The sequence below is a fragment of the Hipposideros armiger genome, unplaced genomic scaffold (genome assembly GCF_001890085.2).
Source record: "Hipposideros armiger isolate ML-2016 unplaced genomic scaffold, ASM189008v1 scaffold_380, whole genome shotgun sequence".
NCBI lineage: Eukaryota > Metazoa > Chordata > Mammalia > Chiroptera > Hipposideridae > Hipposideros > Hipposideros armiger.
The window spans coordinates 1,669,960-1,688,353 of NW_017731730.1; the positions used below are offsets into that span (position 1 = coordinate 1,669,960).

General features: G+C 45.0%; 2 protein-coding genes across 2 annotated transcripts; both read left to right on the plus strand.

Annotated features, from left to right (window-relative positions):
• The first annotated feature begins 4,612 nt into the window (after window positions 1–4,612).
• Window positions 4,613–11,138, plus strand: RPL14 (ribosomal protein L14). Its single transcript, XM_019662765.1, has 7 exons — window positions 4,613–4,698; window positions 5,137–5,238; window positions 5,812–5,906; window positions 7,358–7,457; window positions 7,543–7,596; window positions 7,760–8,073; window positions 8,900–11,138. Exons 1-6 carry the CDS (start codon window positions 4,696–4,698, stop codon window positions 8,048–8,050), a joined length of 645 nt encoding a protein of 214 aa, XP_019518310.1. The 5' UTR covers window positions 4,613–4,695; the 3' UTR covers window positions 8,051–8,073; window positions 8,900–11,138.
• A 1,197-nt stretch (window positions 11,139–12,335) lies between these two features.
• On the plus strand, window positions 12,336–18,219 carry ZNF619 (zinc finger protein 619). Its single transcript, XM_019662730.1, is given in 8 exon segments — window positions 12,336–12,360; window positions 13,496–13,614; window positions 14,202–14,316; window positions 14,890–15,006; window positions 15,923–16,406; window positions 16,408–16,920; window positions 16,922–17,170; window positions 17,172–18,219. Coding segments are annotated over 8 exon segments (1,851 nt in total). The 3' UTR covers window positions 17,401–18,219.
• Window positions 18,220–18,394: the final 175 nt, after the last annotated feature.

Genomic DNA, 18,394 nt, shown 5'->3' on the forward strand with positions numbered 1-18,394 from the left:
GATGGTGCCAACTTGGGCCAGTGAAGCAGCGTCCTCCACAACTAGATTGAAGAACAAAACGACAGCAACTTGTCTGTTCCCCTTCCCCTAATTCCCCACTGCTGTTCCCATCCCCCCAATTACCCAATAAAAAAATCTTAAAATAAATAAATAAATAAATAAATAAATAGGCAAAAGGCTTGAAAAGACACTATAAAAGGAGAAACCTAAACACCCAATAAATATGAAAAGGTGCTCAATCTCATTAAACAGGTCAGGGCAATGCAAATGAAAACTACAATGAGATAACACAATATACCCATTGTTTTGGCAAAAGTCAAGAAGCCTGACAATACCAAGTGTTAGTGAGGATGTAGAAAAAATGGAACTCTCATACCCTGCTGGTGGGATTGTACATTAATGCAACCATTATGGAAACTGGTATCATCTAATAAAGTTATACATACCAAGTGACCCAGAAATTCCAGTCCAAGGTATATATACCTTAAAGATATGTGTTCTAATGTACATCAGGATACACTCTAAGAATGTTCTTACCAGTAACCAAGAAGAGTAAATAGTGATATATCTGTACTAGAAAATACCATACAACATGAAAACAAAAGAACTACAAATATATGTTCAATATGGATGGATCTTATGAATATAATGTTGAGGGTAAAAAGCAAGTCACATATATATAGTATAACTCCATTCACATAAAGTTTAAAAGCAGGCAAAACTAAACACAGAAGGTAAGCTCTAAAGAAAAGCAAGGAAATTACTACTCTTAAATTGGGGGAAAATAGGGACTGTTTGAGAAGGGAAAACAGATGTGATAGTCTGCTAGGGCTGCCATAGCAAAATACCATAGACCAGTTGGCTTAAACAACAGAAATTATTTTTTTCACAGGTCTGGAAGCTGGGAAGTCCAAGGTCAAGGTGCCAGCCAATTCGGTTCTGGTGAGAGCTCTCTTTCTGGCTTGTAGACAGCTGCCTTCTCACTGAGTCCTCTCATGGCCTTGCTCTCTGTGCTTGTGCAGAAAGAGAGAGCGAGGGCTCTGGTGTTTCTTTTCATAAGGGCACTAATCCCATCATGATCAGTAGGCACCCCCTCATGACCTCATGTAACCCTAATTACCTCCCAAAGGTCCCATGTCCAAATACCATCATATTGGGGGTTAGGGTTTCAGCATAAGAATATTTGGGGAACAGAAACATTCAGTCCATAACAACAGGACTTCTGGGGTGACAGTGATGCTCTATAACTGGGTAGTAGTTACAGGTGTACCCTTTTCCAACCATTTATACACTTTCTGTATGTCCTATATGACATTTAAAAAATAAAATTATAGATATAGGTTAACTGAAGGATTTGCTGCTATCTCTATGATCTTCATAAAGTCTTTCAATCTCTTTGGCCCTTGATTTACTCATGTATAAAATGGGGATAATATCTACTTGATGGGATAGTTGAGAAAAGGTAAAATTAAACCCTTATTCCGTGCCTAGTACAGAGTAGAATCAATGAATAAAAGTTTAAAAAAGTCTTTCACTCATTAAAAAGTATTTTTATTCATTCATTCACTCATCATACATTTGTCAAAAGTCAACTATGTTAAGTAAGCACTGGGCTGAGTTCAGGCTGAGGTTGGAGAGAAATTAGACAAATGTCTTTCCTCTTGAGACATATGAGACACGAAGGCCCTCTGGTGGAGCCACAGAGAAAAATCCCAGGTTTCATGCTTTATTTTATTTTTCTCCTTAATTAAAGATGTTGGAAAACAAATCATTCATTCAAAAATATTTTTAATACTATAAAATAATGAATCAATTAGAAATCTGAACATTTGATGATTTCACGGAATTGCTGTTAATTTTTGTTTAGGTGAGATAATGGTACTGTGGGGTTTTTTCAAGAATCCTTACCTTTTAGATACTTGCTAAACTATTATATTTCCAGATGATATGATAACGTCTGGTGTAGCTGTCAGGGTTTAACCAAGGAAATAGAACCAGTAGGAAATATATGTTAAGAGGCTGTGTTTGCAAGAAATTGGCGTATTCGATTATAGGGGCTGGTCAGGCAAGTCTGAGATCCACAGGGCAGGCTGTGGGGAAGGGCAGGGACTCTGGGGTGTGACCTACAGCTGCTCTCCGCAGATGGAATTTCTTTTTTCTCAGGAAAGTCTTGGCTCTGCTCTTAAGGTCTTTCAACTGATTTAGTCAGGCTCACCCAGATGACCTAAGATTGTCTCCCTTACTTAAAAACAACTATGGGCTTTCATCACATCTACAAAATACCTTCACAGCAACACTCACAGTAATGAATAACTGAGGACTGTGGCCTAACCAAGTTAACACATATCATTGACCATCACATCTGTGAACTAATTCAAAATGACATAGAAGGGAGGATGAGGATGGGACAGGACTGGGCCATAATTTGATGATTCTTGAGGCTGGGGTGATGGGTTACAATTTTATATCTTACTTCTTTCATAGCATTATACCAGTAGCACTTTCACACCTCATTAAAAGTTCTTCCCAAATATCAAACAAAATGATCAAGAAGTCAGGCTCTGACATCACACAAGCTTGGTTTGAATCTCAGTTCTGCTATTCATTGCTGAGTGACCATGGTCGAAACTTCTCTGAGGCTCTCTATGCCTCAGTTTCATTTAATATAGTCATTCAATTCACTCACTCACTCATTCATTCATTCATTCATTCAACTAATATTGATTGTATCCTCTGAGCTGCAGTATCTTGTTCTAGGTACTGTAGCTACACCAGTGAACAAAATAGACAAAGTCCTTGTCTTCATAGAGCTGACATTCTAGTAGGGGAGACAGATACTAAGAAACTAAATATATACTGTACAGGGGGTTGTAACTAATCCAGGGAAAAATAAAACAGAGTAAGGGGGCTTGTGAGTGCCAGGAGCAGGGAATGGGGATTGCTCCTTCATACAAATAGGTCAGAAAAGTCTTTTCTGTTAAGGTGTCATTTGAACAGACTTGAAGAAAATGAAGGAGTCAGCCAGTGCAAACAGCATATGCAAAGGCCCTGAGGTAGGAGCATGTTCAAGGTACGGAGAGGAGGTGTGTGTGATTGGAGCACAGTGAACAACCAGAAGACACAGGAAATGAGGCCAGAGAGTTGACAGGAATTAGACTGTGCAAGAGGGAGCCACTGGAAGGTTTTGAACAAAGGAGAGACATCTGGCTTCTGGGTTAAAGGGTTTACTCTCTAGCTGCAGTGAGAAAAATAAAGTGAAGGGGGCAAGGGCAGAAACATGAAAATCAATTTGTAGGCGATTAGAATCATCCAGATGCTGGTGGCTTGGACTGGGGTGGTAGCACCATAGGCAATGAGCAATGGTCCTGCATGTATTTGAAAAAAGAGCCCACAATATTTGCTGACATATGTATGTAGAGTGAGAGAGAGAAGGAGTCGTCAAGGATTACTCCAAAATTTTTTCCTCAGCCACTAAAAGTAGGGGATTGCCATTAACTGAGATATGACTAATCAGCAGAGAATAAACGGCCCAATGGAAAAAGCAGGTCACATAGGAGGCTGCTTTCAACAGTACTGGGAAAATATGGTGGCATAGAGTTTAGAGGGAAAGACTGAAATAGATTTGGGAATTGTCAGCACAATTAGCACCACCTTTATAAAGTCATATTAGGACAAAGATATCCTCCTGCATGTGTTCTGATATGATACATCAAGGATAGCGTTTCTACCAAAAATGGATTATCTGAATGTAATCGTGAGGAAAAGTATTATAAATCCATATTGAAAGACAGTCTACAAAACACCTAGCCTGTATTTTACAATGTCAATATTATGAAAGACAAGGACAAGCTTAGGAACTTTTACAGATTTAAAAATCTGGAATATCACTAAGTGCAACTTGTAATCCTCCATTAGATCATGGACAAAAAAACTTTTTTCATTTGCTCTAAAAAACTAAGTGGGACAATTGATAACATTTAAATGGAACTGAAAATTAAATAATAGACCGTATTAGTACTAACTTCCTGATTTTTATTCAGCTGATTATGTACAATAATGTCCTTGTTTTTACACATTTAAGTGTGTAGAGATTAAGGAACATCACGTCTGCAATTTCTTGTCAAATAGTTCAGAAAAAAAATGATAGAACAATACTACAAACATGTTAACATTTGGGGAATCTAAGAGAAACGTTTTTGGGAATAATTTGTACTTTTTGCAACTTTTCTCTTAAGTCTTAATTACTTTGAAATGAAATGTTAACACTAGTGGGGTCACTTAATGGGAGAGAAAAAAATCTAGTACTAAGCCATGAGTAACATTTAGACAAAAAGCGGGAGAGTACTGAGTAATGCAAAGTTGGAAGAATGTTTAAAAAACAAAGTCAAGTAGGATGTGTACAGAGTTACATTGGAGTTACAGCTTCTGTGCTCTTCTTCACCCTAAAATACTAAGAGGTGAACGCCAGTGCCAGATGACCAAAGCCAACCTCGCAGCTCGCGCCCACGACAAAGCAACCAGACTCAAGCCGGCTCCGCCATACTTCCAAGTGCGCATGCGTGAGAGTACGCACGCACGCCCCAATCCCAACCAATCGGTGTCCACGTCAGCGTACAATTTACCATAGGGGCGGGGCGGCTTTCTACACATGCGCACGGTCGCGGGCCTTCTTCCTTCTCGCCGAACGCCGCCAACATGGTGAGTATCGTTCCTACCGGCTCCGGGTCTGGCGGCCATGCAGCTCCCCCACCGCCTGGGCGTGGGAGCGGAGGCGCGGAACGGCGCCCAGCGGGTCTTAGGTAGCGCGTGATGAGGATCCCCGAGCGGGCCGAGCAAGGAGTTTGGGAGCTTCCCCAACGCGCGGCCTACGAGCGCGTGGAGGGCCCGGCGCGCCTGGGCCACGCGTGCGCGCCGCCGCCGCCAGAGCTGCCCGGCTGGGGCGGGCCGGGAACCCGGCTTTTGGCGCGGCCTGCTGATTTTGTCCATCCAGGTCGTCCCATGGCACTTGGGGCGTGTTCCCCTCAGCGTTCTTATTCACCGTGCTTACCCATGTTGCCTTTAAGTTGCAAAGCCTGCTAAACTGGAGGCGTTTTAATTAATTTCTCTGTTCTCCCCCTTCTCCCACCCCGGGTTTAGGTGTTCAGGCGCTTCGTGGAGGTTGGCCGGGTGGCCTACGTCTCCTTCGGGCCTCATGCCGGGAAGCTGGTCGCGATCGTAGATGTGATTGACCAGAACAGGGTAAGTGTAAGGAAAGTCACAGCATCACGTGGCCGGGGATGGCGTGCAGCGGTGTAAATGGTAATGGTCCTGGGGGGGAGTGCTGTGGGTGGTGGCTTTATTTTACCATTGAAGAAGCAGGCACAGGAGGGCTTTCAGACCTGAGTAGACCAGGACTACTGGGCTTAAGTATTACCTCTGCTGTTCAGACGAGCCAGAGCTTTTAACTGGTGGGTCAGACATTGGTGAGGTTTAAATGAGTTACCACATGCAAAGCGAATTTAGAACAGAGCCAAGCACATAGAAAGCTGTTGTTGGCTCTTGTCAATGTTTGAGAACCACAAACTAACGGGTTGACCAAAGGATGTGAGTGAACGTAAAGCTGTTTATTGAAAATGTAAGAATTAAAAGACTGAAAATTGTCAAGTAAAGTATGTGTGTTTGGGTTATATGCTGTACTATTAATAGTTTTGTCTTTTTAAAAAGCATCTACATAGTGGGGACTTGATGATTCTGAAAGGCCGGATGTTCTAGAATATCTGTCCGTTTTGAATGTTCAGTTTTGTGCTGAGGTCCTCGTCTTGTGTATTCTAGGCTTTGGTTGATGGACCTTGCACTCAAGTAAGGAGACAGGCCATGCCTTTCAAATGCATGCAGCTCACTGACTTCATCCTCAAGTTCCCACACAGGTAACTGTCTTACCAACCATCACACCCTTCCCCCGGCTTTGTTTATACTAGAAAAAGGTTACTTCATTTAATTCAAAGAAATGTTTTAGTTATCTTGCTGTTTTTCCCTTGAGAATGTAGTAAACAGTTGGAAGGGGAGAGCAACTCCGAAGAGGAATTTACAGTGTAGAAGTAGATGGGCATTAGTTACTTTTTAAATGTTCTGTCATCTGGTAGTTCTCGGCTTTGCCTTTATCCAGATTTGCCATCATCTTTTACCTTCTTTCAGGATTTACACACCAAAGACCTCCCTAAGGAATTCTGGTATCCTGTTCATATTTTAGTCACTTTTAGCTTCAAAACAAAAATTCTAACTTTTTTCCCAATACTAGCTGTCATTAGTTGAACTTCTAGTGGGTGTTATAAGTATATTTAACATACATCATCTCATATGACAGGCAGCCATGAAAGAGGTTCTATTCCCAACTGCTTACATGCAATTGATCAGTAGTAATTTTTTCTTGACATGTAGATTATGAAAGTTAAACCACTATGGGGCCGGCCGAGTGGCACGTTGGTTAGGAGTTGGCTTGGGACACCAGCTCTGAGCAGCAGGGCCCGTTCGGATCCCACATAAGGGCCAGTGATGCTGCGCCCTCTACAGCTAAGATGGTGAACAACAGCTCGACCTGGGAGCTGGGCTGCAGTGAGGCTGGCCAGCAGCTGCCATAAACTGCTATGAGCGGGCCATCCAGTGGCAGGCGAGCTACCGCCTCACCCGGGAAGAGCGCAATGGTGGTACCAACATGGACCAGGGAAACAATGTCCTCCACAACTAGACTGAAGAACAGAATGACAGCAACTTGTCTGTTTCCCTTGTCTATTCCGATTCCCCAATAAAATCTTAAAAAAAAAACCACTATGGTGTGTTGTTGTTACCAACTCCATTTACGGTTGGTGGCAATGGCACACGTGGCTGTAACTACTTCTTTATTTTTTAAGCACACTGGGTTTTGATAGATTTCAAAATGATTATAATTGTATTTTATGATCAAATCTTTAAGTATTTTTGTACAGAGTAAAAACATTAGGTCTAAGGATTAACTTTGCCTCATTCTTTTGCTTTGTACATATTCACTACTCTGGGGTGGTATTCTGTACGAGAGGTGATTTTTAAATCCTGAACATGGGCTGGTTTACATTTCTTATTAAAATTGTGTTTCAGATTTAAGATATCCTAGTTTAGTGAATACCATTCAAATAAGTAAAACCTGTAGTGTGCCAGGTGGTGTGTTCTCTAGAGACAACAGAGCTAGAAGTATAATGAATGTGAAGGGTACTTTTGGCATCATTTTGCTTATGCTTTTTAACTTGAGGAGTATAAATTGTGCTTTTCAGAGGACGCAAAGCTGTCCTTGCATCTCTGTGACTTCAAAGCTGATTCCTTAATCGATGGTCTTGGCTCTTTCTAGTGCCCGCCAGAAATACGTCCGAAAAGCCTGGGAGAAGGCAGATATCAATACAAAATGGGCAGCCACAAGATGGGCCAAGAAGATTGAAGCCAGAGAAAAGGTAATAACTTAGTCATTTGAATTCTGCCCTTTTTTCACTGGAGGTTGGAAGGTGATATGAGTTGGATTTTTTTTTTTTTTAACAGAAAGCCAAGATGACAGATTTTGATCGTTACAGAGTCATGAAGGCAAAGAAAATGGTAAGTTTTAAAATTACTACAGGATTGTTACATTTTAACTTAAACTTGTTTGGTAATTCTGTTTACCCAAGCTTTGTAGACCAAAGTTGACTTTATAGGGGTCTTGGGCATAAAGATTGTCTTCTATACATATACATTACAAATACTTATTGAAATTTTTCAGAGGAACCGAATAATCAAGCTTGAAGTTAGGAAGCTTCAAAAGGCAGCACTTCTGAAAGCGTCTCCCAAAAAAGCACCTGCTGCTAAAGGTGCAGCTGCAGTTGCAGCTGTAGCATCTGCTGCAAAGGTTCCAGCAAAAAAGATGGCTGCTGCAGGCAAGAAGGCTCCAGCCCAGAAGGTTCCCACCCAGAAAGCTGCAGGCCAGAAGGCAGCACCTCCAAAAGCTCAGAAGGGTCCGAAAGCTCCAGCCCAGAAAGCACCTGCTCCAAAGGCATCTGGCAAGAAAGCATAAGAACATAAAAGGCTATTACAAAAGTAATAAAGGTTCTTTTTGACAAATTTACTTAATTGTGGATTAAAGTCTTGCTGGGGCCTGGATTATGAAGCAGGTAGACAGTGGGATTGTTGATGTCATTGTTAGCGAGTCATTTTCTGTGTTGCACTCTGCCCAGACTCAGGTAGTGTAAAGCTGTCACACGAAGTGATAACATTTTTATTGAAAATCAATTAGAACACCAATGGTTTTTTTCTTTATTATAGAAATATATTTCCTATAAATGTAAAATTTTAGCTTTTTACTTGAGAGTTTAGTAGATTTTCTTATAAAAATGTACTAGGAAAAAAACAAGTAAACAAAAGCTGGTTTCTTGAATCGCACTGGAATAACGGACAACTCATTTTGTGTGGTGGTTTAATAGGCAAGCAATAACAGTATAATAGCTTTTGTGGTAGAGGAAATAGAGGCAATTTCGGGTTGCCCATCCTTGTGTGTGGGTTGGGGAGTTGCCTAGAGAAATTGGGATCTTAAGCTGCAACCTAAAAGACTTAAGGGGAAGGGTGGTATGAACCTCTGGTATGCACAGGACTAGAGACAACAGAACAAGGAAGCAGACATTAGAGCTGTGGGGGAACTTAGGAAGCCATTCAGGACTGAATCTTAGGGAACAAGATGGAATGGGAAGGTCAGGTGTATCAAGCTTGGCAGTATCCTCACCTTGACAAAGGTCCAAACCGGTTAAGTGGCAGTGGTGATGCCATTTGGTAGGCCTTGTATGTAAACCTCAAGTGATGTCTTAGCTGGTTTCATGGTTTGCTGCTGCTGTCCCCTTACTCTTGGATTGTTTTGTGGTTTTTTTTTTAGCTGAGCCATCCTGCCACCTGTTGGCAGCTCTTCGGCAGTTCAGCGCGGGCTGAGAATCGAACCGGTGACCGTGTTGCTCAGAGCTCGCACTCTTTGAGTGAGCTTTTAACCAACTGAGCCACTTGGCCGGTCCTGGATTTGTTCATTTTTTATCTTCACTGTATCCTCTGGTTTTTCTTCCACTTAGCATTTATGAATGGTAAATGTTGCTTACCTGTCTGAAAGTATTTTGCCTTTATACAAACTATTTCTTACAGCATCTCTGATAGCAAATGTATGGTTTTTTTCTCCCACACCAACCAGTTTAATTCTGACACTTGACTACCCAGAGTTAAGATCGGACCCCACTTCAGATTCCAATTGCAAGTCCTGGGCCTCCTGTACTTCTGACTGACTAGCTATAAATTGGACTACCTCCTCAGGTTTGATCATTTACTAGAAAAACAGAGAACTGGGGGAAACGGAACTGTTACCAGTTTATTACAAAGGATAAAATTCAGCAACAGCCAGAGAGATACATAGGGCAAGGTGTTAGGGAAGGGACAGGGAGCTTCCATGGTCTCCAGCTTGCCACCCGCTGCACCCAGTTTGTTCACTAACCTGAAAGTTAGTTCTCTGAATGGCCTGTGCCTTTAGGGTTTTTTTTTTTTTTTTGGAGGCCTATTATATAGGCATGATTGATTAAACCATGCGCCATTGGTGACTAGTACAATCTCCAGCCCCTCAGCAGGGGTGGGGGTGAAAGTTCCAATCCCATGGTTGGTTCCTCTGGTTTTTGTCTCCCACCCTGAAGCTATTTAGGAGTCCCCGGCCACCAGTCACAAGCATACAGGAAGACAATACTCAAGATTCCAGGGGTTTTAGAAGATTCCTGTCAGCAAATGGGGACAGGCCAAAACATGTATTTCTTACTCGTATGTCACAATATTATACCTTGTATCTGTGATGGTTTAGCTCTTTGGAGTTCCAGATTCAAAATGGTTTTTTTTTTAGAACTAGGAATATCCTCGAGCGCCCTTACTTGCTCTTAAGTCTGGACTGGGTACTGTGGGGAAACGCAGGGACTGGAACCAGAATTGTGGAGTATTTTGTTCCAGCCAACCATGCCATTCATCCAGGAACAGGAGGGTGAGGAAAGGATGAGATAAGTCTGGAATATTTTGAGTTGTAGGAACTGGTGGGATAGTCAATGATGCACGGGTCTCTAAGCTCAAAGCTATCTGTACAATGCCTGGCCAAAAGGAAGCACTATTGCCATGATTATTATATCTCGACTGGAGAAAGATACAGTTTTAATAGCAGAGTGGTGATACAGGGATATAGTCATGCACTGCACAGCAACGTTTTGGTCAGCAGTAGAGCACATGTAGGACAGTGTGGTCCTGTAAGATTATGATGGAGCTGAAAAATTCATCTAGTGACACCCTAGCTGTCCTAACGTAGCTCAATACATTGTTTGCCGTGAAGCTGGTGTTAGTAAAGCTGCCGCCAGTCATGAAACTAGCACATGTAGTTATGTACAGTACATGATGATAAACAACTTGCTGTTTATTTACTATGCTATCCTTTTTATCGTTATTTTACAGTGCATTCTTTCTACATATATGAAAGTTGACTGTAAAACAGTATTTCGCGTCCAGTCAGCAGTAGCCCCATACATCTTGTTCTTACTGTCTCTTGATTGTGTAATTGTCTCTTAGTGCTTCATTTACTCTTGTGTTTTATCAATTCAGTGTAGCCTGAGTGTGCAGTGATTACGAAGTCCCCAGTAGTGCACAGTCGTGTCCTAGGCCTTCACCTTCCCTCACTCACTCACTCTCACCCAGAGCACCTTCCTGTCCTGCAGGCTCCATTCGTGGTAAGTGCCCTCCCTGCACAGGTGTACATGCTTCATCTTTGTACCGTATTACTATACCTTCTCTATCTTTTGATGTTTAGATACACAGATACCGTTGTGTTACAATTGCCTACAGTATTCAGGGCAGTAACATGCTGCACAGGTTTGTAGCCTCAGAGCAATAGGCGGCTCTCCCATACAGCCCAGGTGTGTAGCAGCTAGGCCATCCAGGTTTGTGTAAGTCACTGATGTTTGCACAACCACGAAGTAGCCCACAGTGCCTTTCTCAGAACGTATCCCCATCCCTAAGTGGTGCATGGCTATAATAATTTCAGCAACAACAGAACTGGCACTTATTTTGACTTATAGTATAGAACCAGAAGTAATAAGTGCTTTACATGAATTGACTGATGGTTAATCCATCGAATTTATGAGTTTGAAACTTATATTCTCAATTCAGAAATGGAGGCACAGAGTTGAACTTGCACAAGGCCATACAGTGAATAAATGATGGAGTCAGAATTTGAACCCAGACGCCAGACTTCATGATATTAGGTCACAGCCCAGTGACATTAGCTGGAAACAGGTTATAAATTCATTAGAAGATTAGGTTACTGCTAGTAAGTGTCAGAGTCAGAATTCAGAGCATCACCAGGAGTATGATGTGGCATCTCCTTGAGCCCATCGTCAACTTGGGTTGGTAAGCCCTGGAGGAAATGACTGACGAGCCACTGTCATTGGGGGAACCATGGAGAAGGGCCAGGCTCCCGGTTTCCTAGAGGCGCTGAGAGTGCCCGCCACTCGTGTTTACGTCTTGGCTACATTTGCTGGGCTGCCATTGCTCCAGGAAGAGCGGCCGGGATTAGATGACCCCGCTCCCCCTGGGCGGCCTGGTCCTCCCAGTCCAGGAGCTCAGGCGTCGCGAGGAGCCAGTGCCCAGTCTCCTGCCAGCAGAGGCGCGATCAACCTTCCTGGGGCGAAGAGCTGGCCTGACATCCTCTGGCTCACGGTTCTCAGGATGCGGACCGGGGACATTGGGAGTTGCCTGCATCCCTGGGAGGAGTGTTCAGATACAGGGCAAATCTCCGTCAGCGTCGCTATCTGGACGTTGGGCGTCTTACCCTTTACCGCTGGGGCCAGAACACCACTTGCATTTTGTCCTGCAGCCCGTGGCTGGCCCAGGGGCACCTGTTACCCTACTTTCTTCAGAAGCTTGCGCTGGGTCTTTGCTTTGATCGCTAGAAGCATCCAGTGCAAAGTACTTAGTAACACAGTCATAGTGGGCCAGGGGTTTTCTTAACTGCCACGAATCCACCACAGTTCTTGACTTGATTCACAGATGTTCTTTCTAGGATTTTCCAGCTTCAGCAGGCAAACCTGTGGCGTGTACTAAGGGAGCAGTTGCAGCACCCCATGAATCACTTGAGAGGGTGCATTGACAACAACCAGAATGTCCTAAGAATATGTTTCCAGTGATGGTGGCAAGAAAATGGAGGGAGGGAGAGGCAGCAAGTGTGGGAAACAAGAAAGGGTGGGCCTTATCATGGCGCTCTCTCCTCTTAGCTCTGCAGGTTCTGGCTTTTGCAAAGAGGGCAGTGCATGAAGCCAGGCAGCGTGGTTCCAGGTGAGCTGAGCTTTCGTCCAGTTTTCCGTATTCAGAACAGATATGAAAGGTCATTATAGGACCAGCGGTCTGACTTGGTCAGTGCTGTGCTTAGCTGGGCATCCATCCATAGGGTATGGCAAGGGAGCATGTTAGGGCAGTTGATGAGGGAGATTAGGTAAACTTGGGAGAATCAGGTTGGGAAAGAGAAGCATCAGCTAAGAAATTCTAGAAAGTGAGACTACATCCATGCACGCTGCGAGTATGGTGCACAGAGGCGCAGCTTCGGCCTCATTGGTGGGCTTGTTAGAAAGGCACAAGCTCAGGCCCACCCCAGATCTCCCGGAACCTACATTTATTTGTACCATATCTGGAGAGTTAATGGACAAGTTAGCATTTGGGCGTGCTCGTCTGCATGACAGACAATACACAGAGAAAGACCACCTCCTGAGATTAAACAGGTACTCCCACAAGAAACCAGGGTTTGGTGAAGCCAAACAGGCAGCATGTGGAGCAGTGGACTGAGGAGGGAGGTGGGTTCTTGGAGGAATGCTGAGTGAGGTGGGAGCCTGTGCCTCAAGCCCACTGCAAAGACTGCAGCGTAACCTAAGAACCTGTACCCTTGGTTGGCACATATTTATGCGGCACTGGCAGCAGTTGTCCCTCTAGAGTTTTCTTAACGGCAGAGGATTTCACTGAATTTCTCTCCAGTGTCCTAGATCATGTAATAAGGAAGCTGGGTGTATCATGTAATGGATGTGTCATGTCATGAGAAAGCTCCATCCCAGATACTTAAGAGCAATATGTATTTGGCTGCTTGTTGTAAACGTTGGACCATCCACTTCTGTTTCTGCATTTGAGCCAAAATCACAAAGAGAAGGTAATTGACATGACAGACTGGGGGATAGGGTACAGTGTGAGTCACGGAGAGATGCTGCAGTGGACTGAGTTACATAAGCGGTCAGCTCATTTGAAATTTTTGCTTCTTTATACATTAATAAATACTCAGATAAAGAGGACTCCCTTATGTCTGTTTAAAAGTGCTTAATATTGCTGATTCCTGTCTAAAAAGGGGGATATTAATTCTGACTTCACAGATGTGTTCTGATGATTGAGTGAATTGATATATGAACTGACGGCCCAAAGGCCTAAACAGCCTGTGATGGTTTCCTCCTCCCTTGGGAAGGTGGAAATGGCCCCAGCAAAAGGCAGAAAGAGACACAGCTGGTGAGGAGGGCAGGACCGGTGGCCACACTGAGCTTAGGAGATCAGGAGGTAGGTCCATGCTCAAGGGCAGAGACTGCCATCCTGTCCCTGGTGTCATGTGTGTTAGGAAAGGAGGAGGTGACACTGCACATTGCCAGCTTTCTGATAATGCAAGATGGCAGAAAGGGGGGAAATCATCCAGAGTGAACGGAACTCAGTGGCCATGGAACTGCCCCTCTGTTTCTAGTGGAGGGAAGACCAGTGAGACACTGAGTGGAGGGCTCTGGTGGGGGCTTCAGGATGGGTGGGGGCAGGGTGAAAGGCGGATAACCTACCATGGTCACACTAGAAAACATGCCAGAAAGCTAGACGTGGCTGAGGGAGCCAGACAAGGGGTTGACATGATCACCAGGCAGACAAGAGCAGGTGCTGGGCTGTGTGCTTGGGATGAGAGTATCAGGCTCCCAGAGGTATGCACATTGGAAACGGGAATGCTGGCTGAGGGCTGCCCCGACGCGGGTGCCGTGCGGCTCTCCTTGTCAGTACAAACCTTCCATGGGGCTCAGAGCCACAGACTCCAGTAGATTCGTCCCTTTCCTGAGATCAGCCCCTCCTCTGACCTTGCACAGGGCTTGAGCAGGAACCTGTTGTTTCAGGAGTCAGTGGCCTTTGAGGACTTCACCCAGAACCAGCGGGCCGGCCTGGACCCCGCGCAGAGGGCCCTGCACAGGGAGGTGATGCTGGAGAATTATGCAAATGTGGCCTCCCTGGGTAAGTTGTCCTCCTCTGAAACTCAGCGTCTGCCGTCTGGGCTCATGGCTTCCTCCTCGGCAGATCTGGAACCTCTAATGCCACTGGGATCAATGCTCCATGAGCTGAGCTCCGTAATACCCAGTCGCAAGAGTAGCGGCTGGAGAAAGATCTGGGTTCACTTTGGCTTAAACAAGACTTGACACTTCCCTGTTTCCTGGTGGGGACTCTCCCGAGAGAGGCTTTGCTCTGGGCACAGAGAGCTAAGAAGGTTCCCAGTGGCCCGTTTTCCTCTACTCTTCCAGTTTCCTGGAGGAGACCTTGGCTCCATCTCCTCTGTGTGAGCGCCTCCTAGGACCCCCATGTGTACACCTCCGACGACGGTGGGAGCTTTCCGTCTTCTCAGAGCTGGAATGAGCTTCCTCCTGGATGAGACAATTTGGGCTTCCTTTCATCCCCAGACTCTCTCCACACTGACCTCACTTAGTATCCGGGGACGACCACTTCTTTTTTCACCTGGCAAAGCAGAGGGTGGACTGATTGGGGTCAGAAGGGCCTCTCCTCAGCTTCCTGTTCCTTTTCTTTCTCCTTCAGCAGCATTTCCATTCCCCAGACCAGATCTGATATTCCAGATGGAGTGAGGGGACGGACCCCAGGGCCTGGATCCGTGGACACCCGTGGGGGTGGAGGCCCTGAGAAGTGTCTGCGCAGGTAAGCAGGAGAACCACCATCGTCCCCCCCAGCTTGGCCTCCTCCTGTCTTTTTAAGATTTAACATGAAAAAGGTTTTTCTTCTGTCATACAGTGGTTGTGGGGATGGTGTTTCTGTTTCAGGTGTGTGTGTGTGTAAGCATGTGTGTCCTGGGTCAGGATCTATGTGAGACATGGTAAAAAAGCTTGAGAAACACTAAGATGGAAGTTTCACTTGTCATATAATTGATGCTTGAAAAGGCAAAAAAGGTTTCTGTGTTGTAGTGCCACCAGTGAGAGCACGGGTCTCCCCCAAACCCCCTAACTGCCATCTCTAATCCTGGAAGGGACTTGACCAGGTACGTCTTCTTTCCTTTCAGAGGTAGCCGTCTCTCCCAGAGTAGATCATGGGTTTGAAATGGGGGTCCTTTTATGAACCCTTCACAACCAGCAATGTAATAAACCATTTTCTCCCCAGTTGGGCTTGTGACAGACAACATCTCTTTGGAGGTTACAGACTGTTGTAAAGTATTTGGACAGTTTCATGCCTTGATTGGGCCTTGGGATCCACGGTTCCAGACAGCATCTCCCAGCCCTCTGGACACTGTTGACCCAGCTCTCTCTCCTCCAGTTTAGACATCTCCTGCCTCACCTTCAGCTCCCTCACTTTTTCTTTATCGCTTCCCCCTGATGACTTCTCCACCCCATTCCCAGCTTTCTGTATCTGTTTGTCTCAGTTCACAGCCTCTGCTGTCTGCAGTTTGTGTTGGCCGATGGCATTGCTTGCCTTCTCCACCTCCAATATTTTTACTTTCCCTTCAGGGCACCATCAGGTGGCTCTGACTCTCTCCAAAAACTGTCCAGGGCAAGCTAATACTGCTTTATCCCTTTCCCCTTCTAGCATAAATGCCTCTGATGTTTTCTTTTTATTGTGCTAGGGGGTAAAACCAAGGCTGAGGAGGAGGAGGAAATGCTGAAGCTGAACATTGCTAAAGAACCAGAGTGTGCCAGGCTCACAGCAGAGGTGCTGCTGATGGGTGCTGCCCAGCACCCTCACTTTAAGGGCTGCTTCTAGAAGGCATCACTGTGTGACACGGGGAAGAGAAACTCAAAGAAAGGAGATTTCACAGACTTGACAGTCCACGATCATAAACTCTCCACCATTGATAGAGAAGGGATAGCCAGGAAGTTGGAAGGTAGCAGTGGTGTCGGCACACATCTCATTACGAAGCAGGGCCTACCTAGAGAACAGGTGTGTTATAAATGCAGTGAGTGTGGCAGGTATTTCAACCAACATTCAGACCTTCACCAGCATCAGGGAATTCACACTCGCGAGAAGCCCTACCAATGCAAAGAATTTGGGAAAGCCTTCAGATGTAACTCAAAACTGTCACAGCACCAGAAAATCCACACTGGGGAGAAACTACTTGTGTCAGGAATGTGGACAAGCCTTCAGTCAAAACTCCCACCTCCTTCAGAATCAGAAACTCCATGGTGGGAAGAAGCCCTGTGACTGTAAGGACTGTGGGAAAACCAGCTACAACTCAAAGCTGATTCGGCACCCACGAATCCACACTGGGGAGAAACCCTTTAAATGTAAGGACTGTGGGAAAGCTTTCAGGTGTAGCTATGACGGCATCATCCATGAGCAAATTCACACTGGGGAGAAGCCCTACAAATGCACAGACTGGGGGGAAAATTTCAGTTTGAATTCAGTCCTGACTCAGCATCAGAGGCTCCACATGGGGGAGAAACCTTATGAATGTAAGGAGTGTAGCAAGGCCTTCCGCCAGAGTTCAGCATTTCTTCAGCACCAGCGGTTTCACACGGGGGGAAAAGTCTATAAATGCAATGAATGTTGGAAAACATTCAGCTGTAGCTCCCGCTTTATCGTACATCACAAGATCGACACCGGGGAGAAACCTTATGAATACCAGGTGTGGGCAGGCGTTCAATCAGAAAATCACCCTGGTTCAGCATCAGCGAGTTCACACTGGGGAGAAACCTTATGAGTGCAAGGTGTGCGGGAAAACCTTCAAATGGAGTGCAAGTTTCATTCAGCATCCGAAGTTTCATACCAGGAAGAAACCTGCCCATGTCACTGGGCCATCTGCAGTTAAGCCCCATTCTCCTTCAGTCCCCTCCCTTCTGCCTCCCCAGCGTGTGTGCCCTGCTCTGGCCATGCCCATCTTCGTCGCCTGCAGTGATGCGTTCTCCCTCTGTGCCTCTCTTCATGCTGCTCCCCTCATCTGAAACGGCCAGTTCTTCACCTGTCCAAACAGTACATTTCTTTCAGGATCTTGCTTCTCCAGGGAAGCCATTACCTCGTAGCCTGAACCTTTGTCGCACTGCCTGTGAGCTCCCTCATGTTCTCAACTTGCAGTGCACCTACAGTTATGTTTCCACTGGCTCCTGATCATGTCTTTATCGAGGCTCCTCTGATCTTGTGTAAGTCATGATTGTTTTCTCAACTCCATCTTAAGTTCTCATACTTAAGGACCATGTTGATTATTCTCTTCTATCCCCTGGGCGGGAAATGGTCGTATTTTTCCTTTACAGTGTCCAGTGTTGAACTATTCCATCAGTCTGTACCTGCCTTCTGGGGCTACAGTTGGAAATTTGCAGAACATTCTGGATTTTAAGAGTACAGCATTACAATGAGATAGGCGTTATAATTTGAGAAATAGGAGGAATGCAAAGCCCATGAGAGGAAGAAATCAGAGAAAGTATCCAATGATTGCCTTCAGGATTTAAGGAGGGCCATTTGGTGGGCTAGGCGTGAGGCTCACTGTGAGGAATCTGAGCCTTGAACTTTTTATTACCTTGATAATGACCATTCGGAGGATCCTGTGTAACTAAGCAGTAGACCAAGAAAATAGTCAGTGAAAAGAATATGATTGGAAGGAGATGTGTTTTTTCTGTTTGAGTTCCTTTGCTATTTCCACCCATATCGCTGTTTAATTTTAGTGCCTGCTCAAATATGTAGGTACAAAAATGACTTGGGATTGTGCACTTTAGGGCAGGTGCCTGGGTACAGTAACCTACAAACTCTACATGGGGTGAATGTGGTGCCCTCACACTGGTGAGCACCAGAGGGAAGAAGAGAAACCCAACAATGACTTGTGGAGCTCCTGCCTCAGAAGAGTCCATTTCTGATCAAGTATCGTGCATGCCCTTGGACACATCCTCACACCTACTCTGTGTCCCGTGATTAAATCTGAATTTGTGAGTCGTGGAACTTTGTCATTAATTTTATATAATGAAGAACTTAGGTCACACCAAGAAAAGTTTAAGGGACGCTAATTGTATCAGATGTTATGATCTTATTGGTTTGGCCTTACTTCCCGTCTAGTGGTTACAGACTCTGACCTTTCTCAGAATCAGTTTCAGGACTGAAAAGCAACATGGGA